Source organism: Capricornis sumatraensis, chromosome 21, assembly GCF_032405125.1.
Source record: "Capricornis sumatraensis isolate serow.1 chromosome 21, serow.2, whole genome shotgun sequence".
Classification (NCBI taxonomy): domain Eukaryota; kingdom Metazoa; phylum Chordata; class Mammalia; order Artiodactyla; family Bovidae; genus Capricornis; species Capricornis sumatraensis.
Genome location: NC_091089.1, coordinates 22,647,268 through 22,668,269, shown reverse-complemented (window position 1 = coordinate 22,668,269; position 21,002 = coordinate 22,647,268). Strand labels below are relative to the sequence as shown.

At 39.8% G+C, this 21,002-nt stretch overlaps 1 protein-coding gene across 3 annotated transcripts in view; it reads left to right on the top strand.

Moving 5' to 3' along the window:
* Nucleotides 1–21,002, top strand: part of KIAA1328 (KIAA1328 ortholog) — a 424,271-nt gene that overhangs the window by 352,884 nt on the left and 50,385 nt on the right. For all 3 annotated transcript variants that reach the window (XM_068993877.1, XM_068993876.1, XM_068993874.1), the window contains one exon: nucleotides 13,844–13,952. In XM_068993877.1, the coding sequence (XP_068849978.1) occupies nucleotides 13,844–13,952 (109 nt within the window). The remainder of the gene's footprint in view (nucleotides 1–13,843; nucleotides 13,953–21,002) is intronic.

Here is a 21,002-nt window from a genome sequence, read left to right as displayed (position 1 = left end):
AAAACAAGCAACCCAATCAAAAAATGGGCAGAAGACCCAAACAGACATTTCTCCAAAGACATACATATGGCCAATAAATACATGAAAAGATGCTCAACACCGCTCATTATTAGAGAAATGCAAATAAAAATTGCAATGAGGTAGTAACTCCCACCAGTCAGAATGACCTTTTTTTTTTTCTCTTTATTTTTTATTTATTTTTTTTACTTTACAATTGTTTTGCCATACATTGACATGAATCCGCCACGGGTGTACATGAGTTCCCAATCCTGAACCCCGCTCCCACCACCCTCCCCATATCATCTCTCTGGGTCATCCCAGTGCACCAGCCCCAAGCATCCTGTATCCTGTATCGAACCTAGACTGGTGATTCGTTTCTTACATGATAGTATGCATGTTTCAGTGCCGTTATCAAAATTCTACAAACTATAAATGCTGGAGAAGGTGTGGTGAAAAGGGAACTCTCTTGCACTGTTGGTGGAAATGTAAATTGATACAACCAATATGGAGAACAGTATGGAGATTACTTTTAGAAACTAGGAATAAAGCTACCATATGACCCAGCAATCCCACTACTGGGCATATGCCCTGAGAAAACCATAATTGAAAAAGGCCCATGTACCCCAGTGTTCACTGAAGCACTATTTACAATAACCAGGACATGGAAGGAATCTAGATGTCCATCAACAGATGAATAGATAAAGAAGTTGAGGTATATCTATCTATCTATACATATATATATATATATATATATATATATATATATATATATATATATACACAATAGAATGTTACTCAGCCATAAAAAAGAACAAATATGAGTCTGTTGAAATGAGGTGGGTGAACCAAAGAGAAAAACAAATATTGTATGTTAATCCATGTATATGGAATCTGGAAAAGTGGTACTGATGAACATACTTCAGGACAGGAATAGAGATACAGGCGTAGAGGAGAGTCTTCCGAACACAGTGGGGGAAGGAGAGGGTGGGACAGGTCGAGAGAATAGCATTGACATTGTACACTGCCATGTGTGGAGTGGATGGGAAGCTGCTGTGTGGCACAGGGAGCTCAGCCAGCCTGGCACTCTGTGATGCCCTAGAGGGGTGGAATTGGGGGAGGAGAGGTTCAAGAGGGAAGGGATATATGTATCTATACGTACATATATGCTTATGGCTGATACATGTTGTGGTGCAGCAGAAACCAATACAGCATTGTGGAGAAATTACTGTCTGCTGCTGCTGCTGCTAAGTCGCTTCAGTCGTGTCTGACTCTGTGCGACCCCATAGACGGCAGCCCACCAGGCTCCGCTGTCCCTGGGATTCTCCAGGCAAGAACACTGGAGTGGGTTGCCGTTTGCTTCTCCAGTGCAGGAAAGTGAAAAGTGAAAGGGAAGTCGCTCAGTCGTGTCCGACTCTTCGCGACCCCATGGACTGCAGCCTACCAGGCTCCTCTGCCCATGGGGTTTTCCAGGCAAGAGTACTGGAGTGGGTTGCCATTGCCTTCTCCGAATTACTCTCTAGTTTAAAAAGAAAAAGAAAAAGAATATGTGATACATACATATAATGAAATATTACTCATCCATAAAAAGGAATGCAGTTGTGTCATTTGCGGAAACATGGATTGACCTAGAGATTGTCATACAGAGTGATGTAAGTCAGAAAGAAAAAAATATTGTATAGTTATATATATATATAATCTAGAAAAATGATAAAGGTGATCTTATTTGCAAAGCAGAATTAGAGACACAGACATAGAGAACTAATGTATGGATACCAAGGGGGAAAGGAGATGGGTGGGATGAATTGGGAGATTGGAACTTACATATATACATTACTATGTGTAAAATAGATACCTAATGAGAACCTACTGTGCAACACAGGGAACTCTACTCAGTGCTCGCTGGTGACCCAAATGGGAAGGCAACCCAAAAAAGGCCATTTAGATAAGAAAAGTGAAAAGTGTTTGTTGCTCGGTCATCTCCAACTCTTTGCAACCCCATAGACTGAACCCCATAGCCCACCAGGCTTCTCTGTCCATGGAATTCTCCAGGCAAGAATACTGGAGTGGATAGCCATTCCTTTCTCCAAGGGATCTTTCCAACCCAGGGATTGAACCTGGGTCTCCTCCATTGCAGGCAGATTCTTTACCATCTGAGCCACCAAGGAAGCACCAAATATATGTATACACATGGCTGATTCACTTTGCTGTACAGCAGAAACTGACACAGCAGGGTGGAACAACTGTACTCCAATAAAAAGAATAGTCAAGAAATCAAAAATTAAAATGTGCTGTGCGTTCAGTCACTCAGTCATTTCTAACTCTTTGCAACCCCATGGAGAGTAGCCCTCCAGGCTCCTCCAGGCAAGAATACTGGAGTGGGTTGCCATGCCCTCTTCCCAACCCAGGGACTGAACCTAGGTTTCCTGCATTGCAGGTGGATTCTTCACCATCTGAGCCACTAGGGAGGCCCAAGAATACAAGAGTGGGCAACCAATCCCTCCTCCAGGGCAACTTCCTGACCCAGGGATCAAACTGGGGTCTTCTGCATTGCAGGTGGATTCTTTACCAGCCGAGATACCCAGGATGCCCCCAAAATTAAAATAATAAATGTATTTTCTACGCATGGCAAGAAAAAGAAAAGTTAGAGAACATGTAGAGAAATCAGAACCCTCGTACATCGCTGCTGGGACTTTAAAATTTTTTTTTTTAAATTTTAAAATCTTTAATTCTTACATGTGTTCCCAAACATGAACCCCCCTCCCACCTCCCTCCCCATAACATCTCTGTGGGTCATCCCCATGCACCAGCCCCAAGCATGCTGTATCCTGCATCAGACATAGACTGGCGATTCAATTCTTACATGATAGTATACATGATAGAATGCCATTCTCCCAAATCATCCCACCCTCTCCCTCTCCCTCTGAGTCCAAAAGTCCGTTATCCACAGCTGTGTCTTTTTTCCTGTCTTGCATACAGGGTCGTCATTGCCATCTTTCTAAATTCCATATATATGTGTTAGTATACTGTATTGGTGTTTTTCTTTCTGGCTTACTTCACTCTGTATAATCGGCTCCAGTTTCATCCATCTCATCAGAACTGATTCAAATGAATTCTTTTTAACGGCTGAGTAATACTCCATTGTGTATATGTACCACAGCTTTCTTATCCATTCATCTGATCACTTTCTAACACCGCACACAAAAATAAACTCAAAATGGATTAAAGATCTAAATGTAAGACCAGAAACTATAAAACTCCTAGAGGAGAACATAGGCAAAACACTCTCAGACATAAATCACAGCAGGATCCTCTATGATCCACCTCCCAGAATATTGGAAATAAAAGCAAAAATAAACAAATGGGATCTAATTAAAATTAAAAGCTTCTGCACAACAAAGGAAAATATAAGCAAGGTGAAAAGACAGCCTTCTGAATGGGAGAAAATAATAGCAAATGAAGCAACTGACAAACAACTAATCTCAAAAATATACAAGCAACTTATGCAGCTCAATTCCAGAAAAATAAATGACCCAATCAAAAAATGGGCCAAAGAACTAAATAGACATTTCTCCAAAGAAGACATACGGATGGCTAACAAACACATGAAAAGATGCTCAACATCACTCATTATCAGAGAAATGCAAATCAAAACCGCAATGAGGTACCACTTCACACCAGTCAGAATGGCTGCGATCCAAAAATCTGCAAGCAATAAATGCTGGAGAGGGTGTGAAGAAAAGGGAACCCTCCTACACTGTTGGTGGGAATGCAAACTAGTACAGCCACTATGGAGAATAGTGTGGAGATTCCTTAAAAAATTGCAAATAGAACTACCTTATGACCCAGCAATCCCACTGCTGGGCATACACACCGAGGAAACCAGAATTGAAAGAGACACATGTACCCCAATGTTCATCGCAGCACTGTTTATAATAGCCAGGACATGGAAACAACCTAGATGTCCATCAGCAGATGAATGGATAAGAAAGCTGTGGGACTTTAAAATTGAGGAGCATTGTAGAAAACACTTTGATAATTCCTCAATACATGAACACAGAATTACCACAAAACTTGTCAGTTCCACTCAAATGCTTTCAAGCAAATCTTACACACGTTATCATAACAACTCTATTCATAATATGCAAAAGGTGGGAAGAACCCAAATGTCCATGAACAGATGAAACAAAATGTAAAAAATCCATACAGTAGAATATAATTTAACCGTAGGAAGGAATAAACTTCTTATCCATGCTACAGTGTAGATACACCTCAGTGACATCGTGCTCACTGAAGGTAGTCAGACACAAAAGACCATGTTGATGGAATCATGTTGTATGATTCTATTTATATAACTACCCAAAATAGACAAAGGACATTAAGTGGTTCACAGGGGCTGTGGGGGAAGGGAAAATGGAGAATGACTGCTTACTTGGTACAGGGTTTCCATTTATAGTAGTGAAAAGTTGTGGAACTAGTGCATTGCAATGGTTACACAACATTCATTATAATGCACCTAATGCCAGTGAATTGTACACATTGCATGCATGCATGCTAAGTCGCTTATGTTGTGTCTGACTCTTTGTGACCCCATGGACTGTAGCCCACCAGGCTCCTCTGTCCATGGGATTCTCCAGGCAAGAATACTGAAGTGGGTTGTCATGCCCTTCTCCAGGGGATCCTCGCAACCCAAGGATCAAACCCGCATCTCTTGTGTCTCCTGCTTTGGCAGGGAGGTTTTTTACCACTTAGCGCCACCTGGGAAGCCCCTAATTTTACACATTAAAATGGTAAATATGTTTTTTACCACAATTTTCTTTTTAAATAAGTCAGAAAGTCTTTTCTCCCTTTGTTTCCTAAAAGAGTTTGTGTAAGAAACTGTTGGCCCCACCATAGAAAGTCAACAAGGAGGAGTAGGGGTATGAAAAACTACATATGAGAGGTTTCAAGATTTTTAATAGGCCTGAAATGGCACCAACAGTGTCCACTAGTTTTCCATGTAACCATACCTAGTTACAAGGGAGAGCAGGGAATGTAGTCTAGCTGTGTGCATTGTGGTGGATAACTAGCAGCCTCTGTCACAGCAGCGTTCTTCAGAATAGCCCCAAACCAGAAACACTCCAAATGCCCATTAGTCGCAAAGGAGATAAGAAGTCATAAATGCATGCAATGGAATACCATATAGCAAAGGAAACAGACTGCAGGTATGTAAACCATCAACACAGACTCATCTCACAGACATAATGTTGAGCAAAAGAAGTCTCAAAAAGAATATATATATGTATTTCTCTTTGTATAAAGTTTTAAAGCATCAAAACTAAGCCATTCTGGGATGCATACCTAAAGTGGTAAACCTATAAAGAAGAAAGGTAATAATTAAAAGACTAGTGGCTGGCTCTTGGAGGCAAAAAGAGATTGTAATCAGATATGTGTATTGGTGATGCTTCCAGGTGGCATGCCGCCAGTGCTTTTTCTTGATCTAGAAAGGGCTTACGTTGGTGTTTTCTTTAATGTTTATTCTTTAAACTATACTAAAACTATAATATAGCTCAGCTATTTTAAAAATGCAAAATGAAACAAAGGCCCAGAAATGGATTTTTCTTAAACATTGAACTCAAAGAAGTTCTCTTATCATAAGATGTTGATTGATGGATGAGCAGACATATCCCCAGCTCTGAATAAACAGGATATGATCCAGTATATTCAATTCCATCTGTGTATGCAAAGATATATGTGTGTTTATTTACATAAATATATTCACATATATTTACATATGTATAAACATATGCCTTTATATGTGAAAAGTATCAGCCTAATGGATGATAGTCTTGACAGCACTTTTGTTTTTAAAATGTGTACATTGTGTGTGTGTGTTAAGAGAGAGAGATGTCATTCTATGAATATGCATTAACTATATGTAATTGTTGGTATACTTAATATTAAATTTTATAGAAGGAATAAATATTAAAAGCTGATATATAGCTTTATGTAAACTTAATAAGGAATAGAGCTTAAAGAATTAATAAAAAGAGGTAAATTTGCCCTATGCCTTAGAGCAATCATTCTTAACTTTTTGGAGTCTCTCTCAGAATTTAATGAAAACTATGGTCCCTTGACCTAGAAAAATGAATGAGCATATATACATACATTATTGTGCCTGCAATTATGAAGGATTCCTCATAATTCTGTGTATTTATGAAGAATATAGAAGTCTCTGTACTCAATTAAAATTTCGTTAAAAAATTTTTCCCATCAAATATCAATTGTCTCAACCAAGTTTTTGCAAGAAGTATCAAAGCAGAGAATAAAAAGACTAATGTTCAAGTTTTGTGTAATAGTGACTAACAAGATATTTCTCTTATTACTACCAGGCACTTCTTCTTCCCCCTCGCCTCAGCCACAAATCCCTCCCAGTTGTTTCTCTTCCTATTATTATTATTCTTTTTTTAGATATTCAACACTTTATCATAAAATAGACTTTGTTTTAGATATTCCCCAGCTATAGGCTAATGTCAATGTTGTGAGCACACTTAAGCTAGGCCAGGCTAAGCTCTGATGTTCATTGTAAGTGTGTTGTGTTTTTTTTAATTGGAGGATAATTGCTTTTCAATGTTGTGTTGGTTTCGGCCATACAACAGCACTAATCAGCTTTAAGTGCATGTGTGTGTGTGTGTGTGTGTGTGTGTGTGTGTGTGTGTGTGTGTGTATACTCCCTCCCTGTTGAGCCTCCCTCCCACCCCCACCACCCGTCCCAGCCATCTTGGTTGTCACGGAGCACCCGGCTGGGCCCCCTGTGTTATTCAGCAGCTTCCCACCCCTACCCGTCCCAGCCATCTTGGTTGTCACGGAGCACCCAGGTGGGCCCGCTCTGTTATTCAGCAGCTTCCCACCCCAACCCGTCCCAGCCATCTTGGTTGTCACGGAGCACCCGGGTGGGCCCCTGTGTTATTCAGCAGCTTCCCACTATCTGTTTCACTCATGGCAGTGTATGTAGGTCAGTGCTGCTCGCTCAGTCCATCCTACCCTCTCCTTCCCCACTGTGTCCGCAAGTGCATTCTCTACGTCTGTGTCTCTATTTCTGCCCTGCAAATAGGTTCACCGGTGCCAATTTTCCAAATTCCATGTCTTCCCTTCCGTCACCCAGGATCACACCCAGTAGTTGTAGTCATGGTGAACTGCCTTTCCTGCCTCCATTCTCTCTGTTCCATTCTGTTCTAAGCTCTGATACAAGAATAATCTCTCCACAGACCAGTGTGGATTTTTTTAAATTGTTGTTGCTGCTTTGTTTTATTTTTGAGCCCAACTAACACGGTGTCTAAGAGTTTGCAATTCAGAATCAAATCAACCTTAACTGCATTCAGAGCCCAGCCTTGTTCTGACCAGCCCTGTGTGATATTGGACAGGCTGCTTGCCCTTTTCACAGTATCCACTTCTTTATGTATAAGATGAGGACAATAACATAATTTACTAACTGCTATAAAGATTAATAAAATAATGCAGGTGAAGTTATTTAAAGTGATTAGCAAAGGACATAGTGATGCTCAAGAACTATTTCCTGAATTTATTAAATATTTAGCTATAAGGTTTTTTAATTTAATGCTTTTGTGAACTCTATGCTCTCTGTTCCTTTCTTTCAAAATTCCACCTCCTGCATCACATCTTCTCTAACCCTGAAGCTGGATATGATCTCTCCCACTTCGTAATTCCTCAGACTTTTCATATTATATTTCTCAGCAATATAGCATAATGGTGAAAACTCTAGGATCAAATGCTGGTCACTTACTAGCTTTGTTACCTTGGGTGGTTCATTTAAGTCCCCTACAGTTTGTTTTCACCATCTGTAACTAGATATTAAGAAATAGTATATGTCACAAAGGGTTTTTATGAGGATAAACATAAGTAATGTTTAGAAGTGGCAAAATTATAGAGATAGAGCTGGAAGGGGATATGAGCAGAACAGTCAGAGAGAAGAGACTGACTATAAATGGGTATAAGGAAACCTTTTGGAGTGATGAAATACTTTAAAATTGAATGACAAAAGCAAACGCATGACAAAAACATTAAAAACTGGCTATGTAAATTTACTACTGTTTATCAAACTGTACACTTAGAGGGATACATTTTATGGTATTTAAATTATACTTCAATGAAGCAATTTTTTAAAAAAGGAAAATGAATATATGGAAAAGGCTTAGAACAGTAACAGGCCCATACTAAGCACTGTTATCTATTGGCTGTTATTAATACCTTATAATGTTTTATACTGCCTTGAGTTATTTATGGTTCTTCACCAGATTGTTCAGTGTCTCATTTCTTACTCACATCTTCCTTCCCCTCCATAAACTAAGCCTGAATTTAATCCTGGTACTAGCCCCAGTGCATCATTAGGTACTTACTTGGTCAACATTTACTGACTCATGCATTGTATGAACTGATGGAGTTAATGTCCACTATTAGAAAGTACTGGTTTGGGTTGAGGGTCCCACAGGTTTGTGTATAAGAAGTCTGAACTGTGCTTTTGGCCAGCTGGTTTTTTACATCTCTACATGATAGAGAACAGTCAGTATTGAGTATGGCTTTTAAATACCAGGATCTTGGTAATTGTTTTGATGCTACTCTCCACAGATGTAAGACTCTTACCTTATGCAGGCCTGGTTTTCTCCGGTCACAGCTAAACCCTGCCATTCCCTGAGTTAGCATATGGTATTCCTGATCTGGTATTCCTAACACACCAAAGCTGTCTTTTCAGATCTTTTGAATATTCACCATTTCCTCAAAGAGATAGTGACTCTTCCCAAATAACTTCTTCCACAGTTTGGGCAACAGTTTCCTAGGAACCAGAAGAAAATTGTGAATGAGATTCTCATAGTCTTCCAAGAAAAATACAAGAATGTTTTGTGTATTTTTGGAATACACAAAATATTCCACATAATATTATGTGGAAAATAACATTAAGAAGAAGGAGAGAGAAGGATAAAATGGCGGAGTGGCAGCATGTGGAGTTCACATCTTCCCACAGAGGCATCAAGAATACATCTACAAATGGAACAGTTCTCACAGGGCACCTGCTGAACACTGGCAGAGGACCCTGGACACCTGAAAGCACAAGAAAAGATGAAAGAGAGAAAAGGAAAGAAGAGGAAGCAGGACAGGATCTGTGGGTCTGGGTTGCGGGGATGAGGAACTGGAGGAGAGGAGAGGTTCCTGCACCCAGGGGATCCTCCTCACTGTGGGGAGATCAGCTGAGGCAGAAGGGGGGACTTGGGTTCTGGAGGAGAATGCCACAGCCGGTCTGTGGCAGGCGGGACAGAGCGAGACGTTCACAGGCGGGCTGTGCGTAACCCTGCGCACCTCAGCCTCAGACGTGTGTCTGCCAGTGTGGACAGGGGGACTGGTGTGGAACGTGGGGTTTGGAGAACAGACCCGACAAGAGGAGGACTGCTGTTGGCTGCCCGGAGACAGCCTGAGGGGATAGGAGTGAGGAGCTCCACAACCAGGAATGCTGCTGGAAGAAGCCCAGAATGCTGTAGAAGTGAAGCGCCACTGTTGAGTGATGCATGAAGGGCAGAGCTGCCGTCACAGCCTCATCCCAGTCGGCTGCTGCCTCCCCTGCTCCTGCCTGGGTGAGCACACGCACCCCAGCCAGTTGCCACCTCTCCCCTCTCCCTCCAAAGCGCCAATACATCTCAGTCTCTGCCTCTGCCCCCTCTCACTTAGGTGGGGAGCAGATGCCTGTGGGTGGCCCACGCACAAAGGTGAGGCTGAAACCCAAGCTGAACCCCAGGGACTATGCAAGAAAGGAAGAAGGTCTGAAGTCTCTCCCTGCTGCTGCATGAACGACAGATTAAATAGCTGTGACCATCTTCATAAACTCAGCACCTGCGGAACAGCTGAATGGACAAGTGCCCCCACAACTGAGACAGATCTGGTTGTAGCAGCTGTGGAACTTGTCAGCACTACAGTCAGGAGTGGACCAAGTCAGTCTGAGCTGCCCCTGTAGTGCCTGCAGTGGGTCCAGATCCAGGATTCCTGCAATCCTGAGACCTGATTTGAGTGGATTTATGCTGGTGGCCCAGTGAAGACAAAGCCTGATAAGACACCAGGGCCAACTGCTGGCATACACACTGTTACAGTGGGGCTGAGAGCAGTGCCAGCAACACAGTAAGTTCGGAGCTCACACAGCAGGTGAAAAATGACACAAGAAAGCATACCCACAGATGAATAGCGCCAGAGGAGGAATTCTCAGTGTCTTCTCTCCCTGTGGGAGTGCCCCAAACCTGCACCACAGATGAGAAGCACAGCAAGAATAAGATCTGGGGCCTCTACTACAGCAGCTCAGGAGCAGACCCTGCCCCTGACAGAGCAGTGACAACTACAGAGCAAAGGGGAGCCCCCCCAAGCTCAATATCCAGGGCAGGCTCTGGTCACCGCACCAGCCAAACCCCCGTATCAAGAGGATAATGACCAGCATACGCTGAGGAAAGAGGTGGCAAACATTCACACTAAAAACAGCCCTCTCACCAAGCAATACACACACACGTTAAAATAGCCCTCTAAGGCTGTCTGAGGGTCTGGAATTGGGTGGAAGAACTGCCAACATTTAGTCTTGAAGGCCAGCAGGGCTTAGGTAAAAGCTCCACAGGGCTGGGGGAAACAGAGACTCCACTCTTGGAGGGCACACACAAGATTTTACATTCACTGGGACCTAGCAGAAAGCAAGACCTCCATAGGAACCTGGGTTTAGCTACCCAGGGGTGTGGAGGATCTCTTAGAGAGACAGAGATTGACCATAGCTCACTGTGGAGACAAGGACATTGTTAGCAAAGGCATCGGGGAGTATTAATCTGTGTGAGCTCTCTCAGGGGTCCCCATTTGGAACCACTCAACAACCTGCAGGTTCCAGTATTGGAACGCCTCCAGTCAAGCAACCAGCAAGATAGGAACACAGCCCTACCCATTAGCAGACAGGCTGCCTAAAGTCATCCTGAGCTTACCCCATCCCCAACACATTCCCTGACACAGCCCTGCCCACTAGAAGGACAAGACCCAACTCCACCCACCACAGGGCACCAGTCCCTTCCACGAGGAAGCCTGCACAAGCCCCTGGACACACCTCACCCACCAGGGGACATACACCAGAAGCAAGAGGCACTACGATTCTGCAGCCTGTGGAAAGGAGACATAAACACAGTAAGTTAGACAAAATGAGTCAACAGAGAAATATGTCTCTGTTACAGACGAAGGAACAAGATAAAAACCTACAGGAACAACTAAATAAAGAGGAGATAGACAATCTACCTGAAAAAGCATCAAAATAATAATAATAAAGATCCAAAATCTTGGAAAAAGAATGGAGACACAGGCCAACAAGGTACAAGAAATGTTTAACAAAAAGACAGAAGATTTAAAGAACAAACAGAGATAAACAACACAATAACTGAAATGTGAAATACACTAGAAGGAATCAATAGTAGAATAACTGAGGCATAAGAGCAAAGAAGTGAGCTGGAAGACAGAGTGGTGGAAATCACTGCTGCAGAAAAGAATAAAGAAAAAGAATGAATAGAAATGAGGACAGTCTCAGAGACCTCTGGGACAACGTTAAACACACCAACATCTGCATTATAGGGGTCCCAGGAGACAAAGGGCCTAAGGAAATATTTGAAGAGATTATAACATGGGAAAGGAAATAGTCACATCCAGGAAGCTCAGAGAGTCCCACACAGTATAAACCCAAGGGGAAACATGCCAAGACACATACTGATCAAGTTAACAAATATTAAATACAAAGAAAAAAATATTAAAACCAGTAGATAACATACAAGGTAATACCTATAAGGTTATAAGCTGATTTTTCAGCAGAACCTCTGCAGGCCAGAAGAGAGTGGCATGCCTTATTTGACAGCAAAAGAGACACAGATGTATAGAACAGTCTTTTGGACTCTGTGGGAGAGGGAGAGGGTGGGATGATTTGGGAGAATGGCATTGAAACATGTATAATATCATATAAAAAACGAATCGCCAGTCTAGGTTTGATGCAGGATACAAGATGCTTGGGGCTGGTGCACTGGGATGACCCAGAGAGATGGTATAGGGAGGAAAGTGGGAGGGGGGTTCAGGATTGGGAACACATGTACACCCGTGGCGGATTCATGTTGATATATGGCAGAACCAATACAGTATTGTAAAGTAAAATTTAAAAATAATAAAGTGATGAGAGGGAAAAACCTACAACCTAGAATACTCTACCCAGCAAGGCATTCATTTAGATTGTACAGAGAAATCAAAAGCTTTACAGACAAGCAAAATCTGAGAATTCATAACCACCAAACAGCTTTACAACAAATGCTAAAGAAACTTCTCTAGGCAGGGTAAAAAGAAAACAAAAAGAGACCACAGCTATAATAGAAACAAGAAAATTAAAAATGGGAAAGCTCATTTGCCTGGTAAAGGCAAACATACAGTAAATGTGGGAAATCATCCACACACAAATATGATATGGTACATATAGATAATGGAATATTACTCAGCCATAAGAAAAGAAAAAATAATGCCATTTGCATCAGCATAGACTTGGAGATTGTCATACTGAGTGAAGTAAGTCAGAGAGAGAAAGACACATATTATATGATACTACGTATATGTGGAATCCTTAAAAAATGACACAGATGCACTTATTTACAAAACAGAAATAAAATCACAGATATAGAAAAACTTATGTTTTACTAGGGGGGAAAGCAGAAGCAGAGGGGAGGGATAAATTGGGAGATTGGGATTGACATATACACACTGCTATGCATAAAATGGATAACTAATAAGGACCTACTGTGTAGCACAGGGAACTGTTCTTAGTCCTCCATAATGACCTATTAGAAAAGAATCTAAAAGAGTAGAGTTACGAATATGTAACAACTGATGCACTTTGCTGTTTGGCAGAAACTAACACAGCATTATAAGTCAACTACACTCCAATAAAATTTTTTTTAAACATTTTTAAAAAATGAAACAGTAGCCAGAGCTTTTCCTATAAAAAGCATCTATCAAAAAAGAAGTAAAATGAGATGATCTGCAAGGTCTTTCCGGCTTTATCATGAGAATTTGATACATGAAAAAGCTCAGTTACATTTTTAATAAATTAAAAGTTGGAAATTTTTGTTCAAAATGTTTTTTAAAAGAGGAGAAAATTATTAAATAAGTAATAATAAAACAAATAAAAACAAAAGATTTTTTCTTTCCATGCCATGTTATTACTTAGCACTCCAAAAGTAAAACGTAATTACCAACTAAACCTTGCTTGTTAGAAACAGAAACCAAATTAGGCCCAGAATGGTTAGTTGAGCATCTTACTTGTTTTAGCCCAATGTTGAGTTCTTTAAAAGAAGCATTCACAATTTATGCCTACCTTGAAAGTTTTTTGGGGATAGAATCAGTTTAATTTGGAGGGCTTAAAGGTACAAATTTTCTATTTTCTATTTTGTCAAGGAGAGGAAAGAACTTTTCTTAACACAGTTAAAAGGAACAAAATAAAGCAATCTACTTTCTTGGGCGTTTTTACCCTAAACGCAAATCATCAGGACTTTAATAATCAGGTTTACCAACCAAATCTCTAATTAGTCTGTTATTGCACAAATCCACATATTTAAAATCAAGATATTGTGGACCACTGGTGTTTACAAAACCAAAACAACCCACCGAGCTTTCCATCTGCCATTGTTGCATTTCAGAGGGGAAGACAGCTTACTTCTAAAGCTTGGGGATTCCTATAATCTCTCATATATTATTCATGATAGACTCTTGCATTTTCTTTTATTGAATGCCCGAATTAGTTCCTTTATTGTACATGCAGTGGCAGTGGCAGAAGTTCGGAAAGATGCGTCTACATCTCCTATGACAACAGGGAGCCAGAAGGAGCTTGTAACCCCAGCTACATCATCATCCCAACATGACAGCTCCCGGTGAGTTTCAGGGATTCTTTGCTTTGCCATTCTCCAGGTAAGAACTTTTGCTGAGTTATTTAATAAAAAGTGAAAAATCTTAACAATTCTTAATGTCTCCAACTCAAGAGAGAGGCCCTTATTTGGAATCATCTAGATACGACCAGGTAGAACCCCTGGAACCCTTTCCTTTATCCATGCGTGTCCTTAATTGGTAATGGTAATTGACAGGGTTTCCATAGAAACACAAAGCTAATCCTACCTTTCATCAGAAAATGTTTAGGAGCAGGTCCTACCCAATTTATCCTGAAATGGTTATACACTTGGACTATAAACTTAAGTTACTGAATCAATTGATACTGAAAACCATAGTGGGTTTTGTACTACAGTTAAATGACTGTCAATATTTACTTATACCAGAGACATTTGAGGAGCTAATCCTTTGATTGGCCTTTTCTACAGTCAAGAAAAGAAATATGTTATTAAAATTTCTCAAGTCTAATAAGCCAACTCCTATATTATACATTTAATGCTGAATATATAAACATTAACACCAAAAGGGCATGTTTGTGTTTCCTTGGGGATATGATTTTTTAAGCACTTAAAATCCTAGCATCTTATCCAATAAATATAGATTTTAAGACTTAATTTTAAAGAACTTTTGGGAAATGACTCAGCCCAGAGGATAATAGTAATGGAGGAGTTAAGGTAAAGAAGAAAGGCAATCTGGGTTTTCAAATGAATTTTCCTATCTTTGATGCAAAGATCTTGGATCAGATCTTTAACACTACTCTAATGTGTTTTTGATAATTGCACTTCAGTTTCGTGAGAGGCATGAAAAAGAAGAATAAAATGTTTCCCCAGTAAGGGTTTTATAGAACATCCTCAGCACACATTTTCTGAAATGACCATATCAACTTTGTGGAGTTTTACAAGCCCAGGTTAAAATCTACAGACCTTAAAAAAAGGATTCTTTCTCTGTTACTTCTTAATACTGCACATCAGCTAAATACAGATTCTCAGAAGCTTCTTAAATAATGAGCATTTGGCTAAATAAAACAATCTGCAGCAGCCCAGATTTTATCCTTAGAAGTGCATGATGGCATATTATAGGTCTGCAATACAAAGTGCAGAGTTGAAAAAAAAGATTCAGTACTATGAAAATCAGTTACCAAGAAAGCACAGTGGTTGCTTTCCAGATTTCAGAATCAAGATTATTTGAATTCTTTTTATTTCAAAGTGTAGAAAAGAAATTTTTATAGACTACTTTTACATATAAGCTTTTAATGCAATAGGAAAGCCTGTTATTCTTCATTCCAAGAAACCTTTGACAGTACTGAGAAGAACAAGAATAAAAGCCCTTTGCCTGTCTACCCAAAATTCCAAGAATTGTCAAGACCTGCAGAAAAGGATGGGGATGGAACAGTGGCTGTGGGAGACAGTTTTTCCTTTGTTCTCTGGAAAGTGCTAACACCTAGGAGAGTCCCATATGGGTCCATGTGCAGGTGATAAAACCCAGCATGGCAAAGTCATCTTTCTCATTCGCAGCGTAGGTTGTTAATTGTTCTCTCTGCTGCCTGTCAGTATAATGTGAAATTTTCATTCCCCATTCAAGATGGGAAAAGTTGTGGCTGAAAATGTTAACATTTGCATTTTTATTTGTTGATTTATTTAAAGGACAGCCTCTCCTACAGCAATCCATCACTTGGTGACACCCCGAATATGAATAATGTATTGTAGACTTGCGGTTACAATGTGTAATAAGTGCTAGAGACAGTAAGGGAATGTTAACTATGTTGCAAATGTAATATTTATTGACACGTAAAGTTTATTGCTTTCGAGGTTCAATAATACTGACCATAGGACATTAATATCACTTATCCTGATTTTAGCAGGGCACCTTTGTGTGTGAAAATATTCATCTATCTCATGCTAACAAAATAAATATGTAATTTACAGCACAAGCAAAGAGGGCTTTATAGTTTTCTGTGCTGAGAGTGGCAATGCCTCTGTCTTTCTATTTTACGTCTGGCCTCCAACACTGATCACACACTCCTTAGGTGTCCAAGAAAGTAGGCACAGTGGGCATCTTGGCACAAGAAGGTGGCACCACTGAACTAAACAGTACCATGCATTTCTGCTGGACCAGAACAGGCAACACCCCTAGACCATTACACCTGAAGAGAGGACTGGAGGGACTTTTCTCCCTGTCATTCCTGATACCAGTGGGTAGCTGCACCTTTGCTCACAAAGCTGAATAAATACTTTTCCTGACACAATTCTGAGTCAGAGTTTACCCAATTCAGCTTGATCTTCTGGTCTCCAGTGTGGAGCCAGAGCTGAGCAAGTTACCAGTTAATTTGTTATGAGCAGAAATGTTGCTGATAATTAACCCTTTTGGGCCTTCTAGAATTAGTTGTGTCCGTTGCCAGCATAAAGATCATATAAGAAATATCTGAGATCCAGAGCAGAAGAAGTAATGTTAATTAGCAACCGTCAGCTGTAATTGTCATCCCCATTAAGATGCAGAATTATGTATTTCTTCGTTATAAATAACCTTTCTAATTGTACTTGATGTATGCCAATTTAATCAAAAAGCATACTTGCAACAGGCAGATATTTGCATTAATGTAGCTTTGAATCTTCAAATCTTTTATTTTAGATTTGAGGAGAAAAGTCTATTACATGCTTTATATTTTTTAAATGTTGGTATCTTTTTCTAGTCAGATATGTATATCTGGAACATTTTATATTAAAATGACAGTATCTTGTGAAGCTGTCCATTGAAACAGAAGTCTTGTCACTTTTTAAAGTATTGGTGGAGTTTCCCTCGGTCTTATGACAACTCAGTGATGATTGTTCTAAACTGATAAACAAAGACAAACACCAGGCCTGCAGCAGCAGTGTTAGTCACTCAGTCCCTGAAGTAAAAGGTTACTAAGGCCCCTCTTTGCTGTTCTTCCCTGACTCAGAAGAGCTAAGGCCAAACTCTTGAACTGTTTTTTTCTCTCCACTCTGAGATATGAAGAGAGAAAGACAGATCTCACCAAATAGTGGCCAACTAGTGAATTTTTGGAACTGGAGCTGTGGCTAGCATTATTTCTAGGACATACTGTTCACCCCAGGAATCTAGGTTTTTTTTTCAGAAAGATTAGTTTATATCACAAGAGCAAGTTGAAGTTTTCTATTTTACTTTGTTTGGTTTGTTTTTTGATGTATGTCACGGGAGATGATTTTGTAGAGCTTGTTTCTTGTTGAGGGAGGTTGGGAAATATTTGTGTATGTGCTTTAAAGGACTTAATAGCTTATTGGGGAAACAAAAAAATAATAATAAGATGAATTTGTTTGTTTGTTTTTTGAGGCCTTGGCCCTTTGCTGTCAAACCATATGCTTAATATGTTCCAAAAAATTTGCTGTAAGCTTCCACCTTGCCGAGCTTTTTATAGAGTAATTGCCAGGACACAGTCGTGCTCACAGGCTTCTGTTCACACGCAGCTGACTTGAAAGTCAATTGTGGAGCATCCACTGAGGTTGAGATTGAAGGACCCAGGCGTTGCTTCTTAGCTGTTTGGATGACTTTTGCTTCTTTTTTTCTTTTTTCTGATCCCAAATTTCAGTGTTTTTTCATTCATTCACACTGTGTGAAGCTTGGATTTCATTCTGAGGTATTTTATGGGCAGTAAGCCCGTAAAACTCTGATTTAGAGTAAGAATCTGACAAACTTACTTTAAGGGTCAGAATTTGTTTTTATAACTTGATAGGAATTTAATCTAAGAGAAGGGAAAGAATTGTGTTTCCATCACATGTAATAGCCAGATTGCAACACTTTCTTGCACTTGTGCCCAGAATCGTATCAAAAATTCTTTTCTTTTTTTAAAATCAGAACTTTTCCTCACCTAGACATTCACACAAATATTTTTAGTACCTAACCAGATCCCCTCATGTGCCTAGCACATAACAATGTGTTATTCTCCCAAGGTGGAGAAAGAACTGAACTAAAATCCATAACCTCAAACTAGAGCCTTGCAGGTGCTACTTGGCTTTATGTGGTCTGTTTGAACAGCAGACCTCACTGCCTCTATACAATAGAGCTTATGAGTGGTGACTGTATGTGCCGATATTGGCTTCTATTCATTGAATGCCTATTGTGTGTCAGGTATTGTGTTGGGCATGTCAGATATGTCCTTTCACAATATATGTTCATACAAATTATGTGTCATTGTAAAGCTCTTTTTAATGACTGTTAAAACTCATTTTCAAAGTATTAGATTTCTCTTAGAATTTTCAAAATGATTTCCAAAAGTGTGAACTTCTAGGCCAAGAACTGTTATTTTAACTTTGTCTACCCTCAGAATAACAATTTCACAGTACACATGAAGTACCATTCAGTATAACATTTCCATTTTGTGTGTATTGTAAATAACAAAATAAAAACAAAACTGAATAAACTCCAAGAGATAGCAATAGACAGGGAAGCCTGGCATGCTTCCGTCCATGGGGTTGCAAAGAATCAGACACAACTTAGCAACTGAACAACAAAATGAAATGTTGCACAAATGATGACAAATAAAAGGGGATAAGGTGAAAACTTTAGAAAAGAATCGGTTGAATATGTAAAAGAAAATATGAAGTTATAAATATACCTATCTTATATGTCAGGAGATGAAAAGCTCAGCCATTCAAAAGGATTTTTATTTAAGCCAAGTTGATAAATTGAAATTCCCTGCTAGCAGGTGCATTAATACCAAGAACAGTTGCATGCATGGAAATTTTTGTGTGTTTGATGAAGAGATGTTGCTTTTAATTAAGCCATGATTTGGGGCTGTTACTGTAATTCCCACTGTTAAAAGCCATTAATATAATCATCCATTCCTCTTGTACACACTGCTTATAGAGTGTGTAAATTAAGAAAACAGAAACAAATAGGCTAAATAGAAATAATAAAGACATAGTTTAATTCCAAGAAATGAATTCAGCTTGAGGAAACCTGTCAATACATTCTTAACATAGAAGGAACGTACAGAGAAAGTACACTTCATAACAGCTGACGTTTACTAGCCACTTAGAGTTCTAGTCCTAGTCTCAGGAAATCTCTCTAAATTCTAGTGAAGGGATTATAAGAGCTATTTTACTGCTCATATGTTTCTATATTTTCCATATGTTTTTATAACAACAATGTATTACTTAGGTAATTTTGAAAACAATATTTAAAAGAAAACAAAGAGCACACATTCATAGGAAGGGAACCCATTTCATTATTTTATACTCTGTAGTGCCAAGTAGTTGCAAAAAACCTGTTATCCTTGGAACATATGACATAATTATCTTATTTCTTTGTTGAGCCAGCAATAGGTGAGGATTATGCTTCCTCGGTGGGTCTTCTCTAGGGGACTGAACTCTGAAAAATGCTGTGATTAGTGACATCTGTTCAGTATTTTCAGTTCCTGCCATCATTTCAGTTTTGGGCCTCATTTAGACTTGCTCATTTGGTCCAAGGTCATCAAATGCCCTTCACTTAAGTATTAAGAAACATTTGTTGAGTGTTACTTACTGTCCTAGTCACTTAACTGCTTTTATAAAAATTATATATGTTGCCTAATGTAATCCTCACAATCATGAGAAAGTAAAGCCCAGAGAAGCAATTATAGAACATTTAAGAACCTGGGGATAATGATTATAACACCCAGGTTAATAGGCCTAGGTTTCAATGCTAGCTTGTGTGGTTTTGAGCAAATCCCTTAGTTTCATCTATAAAATGGGGATAATAATATCTCCCTCATAGGCCTGTCATCATGGTTAAGCAAGATAGATTACATAAAGTACCGAGCACAGTCCTGGTACGTGGCTAATAGGGGCTGTCATTGTAGAACTTCCCGGGACCACACAAGCAATAAGAAACAGAGCTAAGATTTGGACCTTGCTGTTATAATTCCAAACTCTATGTGAATTCCCTGACAAAAGGTTAGGAATAGGGTTAGGCTCATCTGAGAGTGGGCAGTACTGCTGCATTTTTTAATATTTCTTGCAAACATCCCTGAGCCTGATTCTTCATGTGAAAATAAGAGTTTTTTAACTACCTTGCAAATTTGCTCAGAGGATTAGACATGACTAGATATGCAAAGCCTTAACTTGGGGCTGGGTGACAGTATGCCCTCAGGGTTAGCTTCCTTTCCTGTGCTCTGGGCAACAAGATTTGGGGAGTACCTGGAACACAGTATATGTGAATGACACAGGCTCCCCTTGCAAAATGCCCTGAGTGGCAGAGCTGTACAGAAATGTGGCTTAGAAGCAAGCTGAATAACCCTGCATTCAAAGTTATTTATAATGGATTTCTTTTCATAATTATCCCTTTGTGAAAATTCTGAAAGGGCTTAATTCCCTTTAGAGCAGTACTTTGGAAATCTATGTGCACATTGGAGTCACTTAGGAATCTGTCAGAGTAGCAGTTTCTAGGCCTTACCTGGGTTAATTGACCCAGAATTGCCAGAAATGGGCACCAGTGATGTACCATTTTCATTTTGCCAGATGACTCCAACATACTTGGTCTAAAGACACACTCTGGAGCTGCCCATCTTCTCACTGCCCAACCCCTGCACACGGGCATTCTCCCTTTCTCCTTTCTGCCCCTCTCCTGTCCCAGGGCTTCTGTAGCCATTGTCATCTTCTCCCCCAAGGTACTATCAAGATACATCAGTAGCCTGCAGTGAAAAAAAATTATTAAGAAGCCCTTGAAGAACTCCATTCATCAATCTCAATTGTTGAAATTGGAGACTAATCACTGGGACATATTGTTGATGGCTTTCTTCTCTATGAAGTATATGGACACATCATTCTATCCCTGAAGGAACTCGCAGCAAACAGGAGAAGGATGCCTAAGGAAATAATTCCTAATGCTTTCTGCCACTTTTCTCCTTCTCTGCTTTATCCTTTTTTCACAGTACTTATCACCTTCCAATATACTGTGTAATTTACCGATATATTTTGTCATCTGCCTCACCTGTGTCACATAGAATGTAAACTCACGAGGATGAAGACTTCTATTGTGTTCATTACTGCATCCCTATGCTGAGC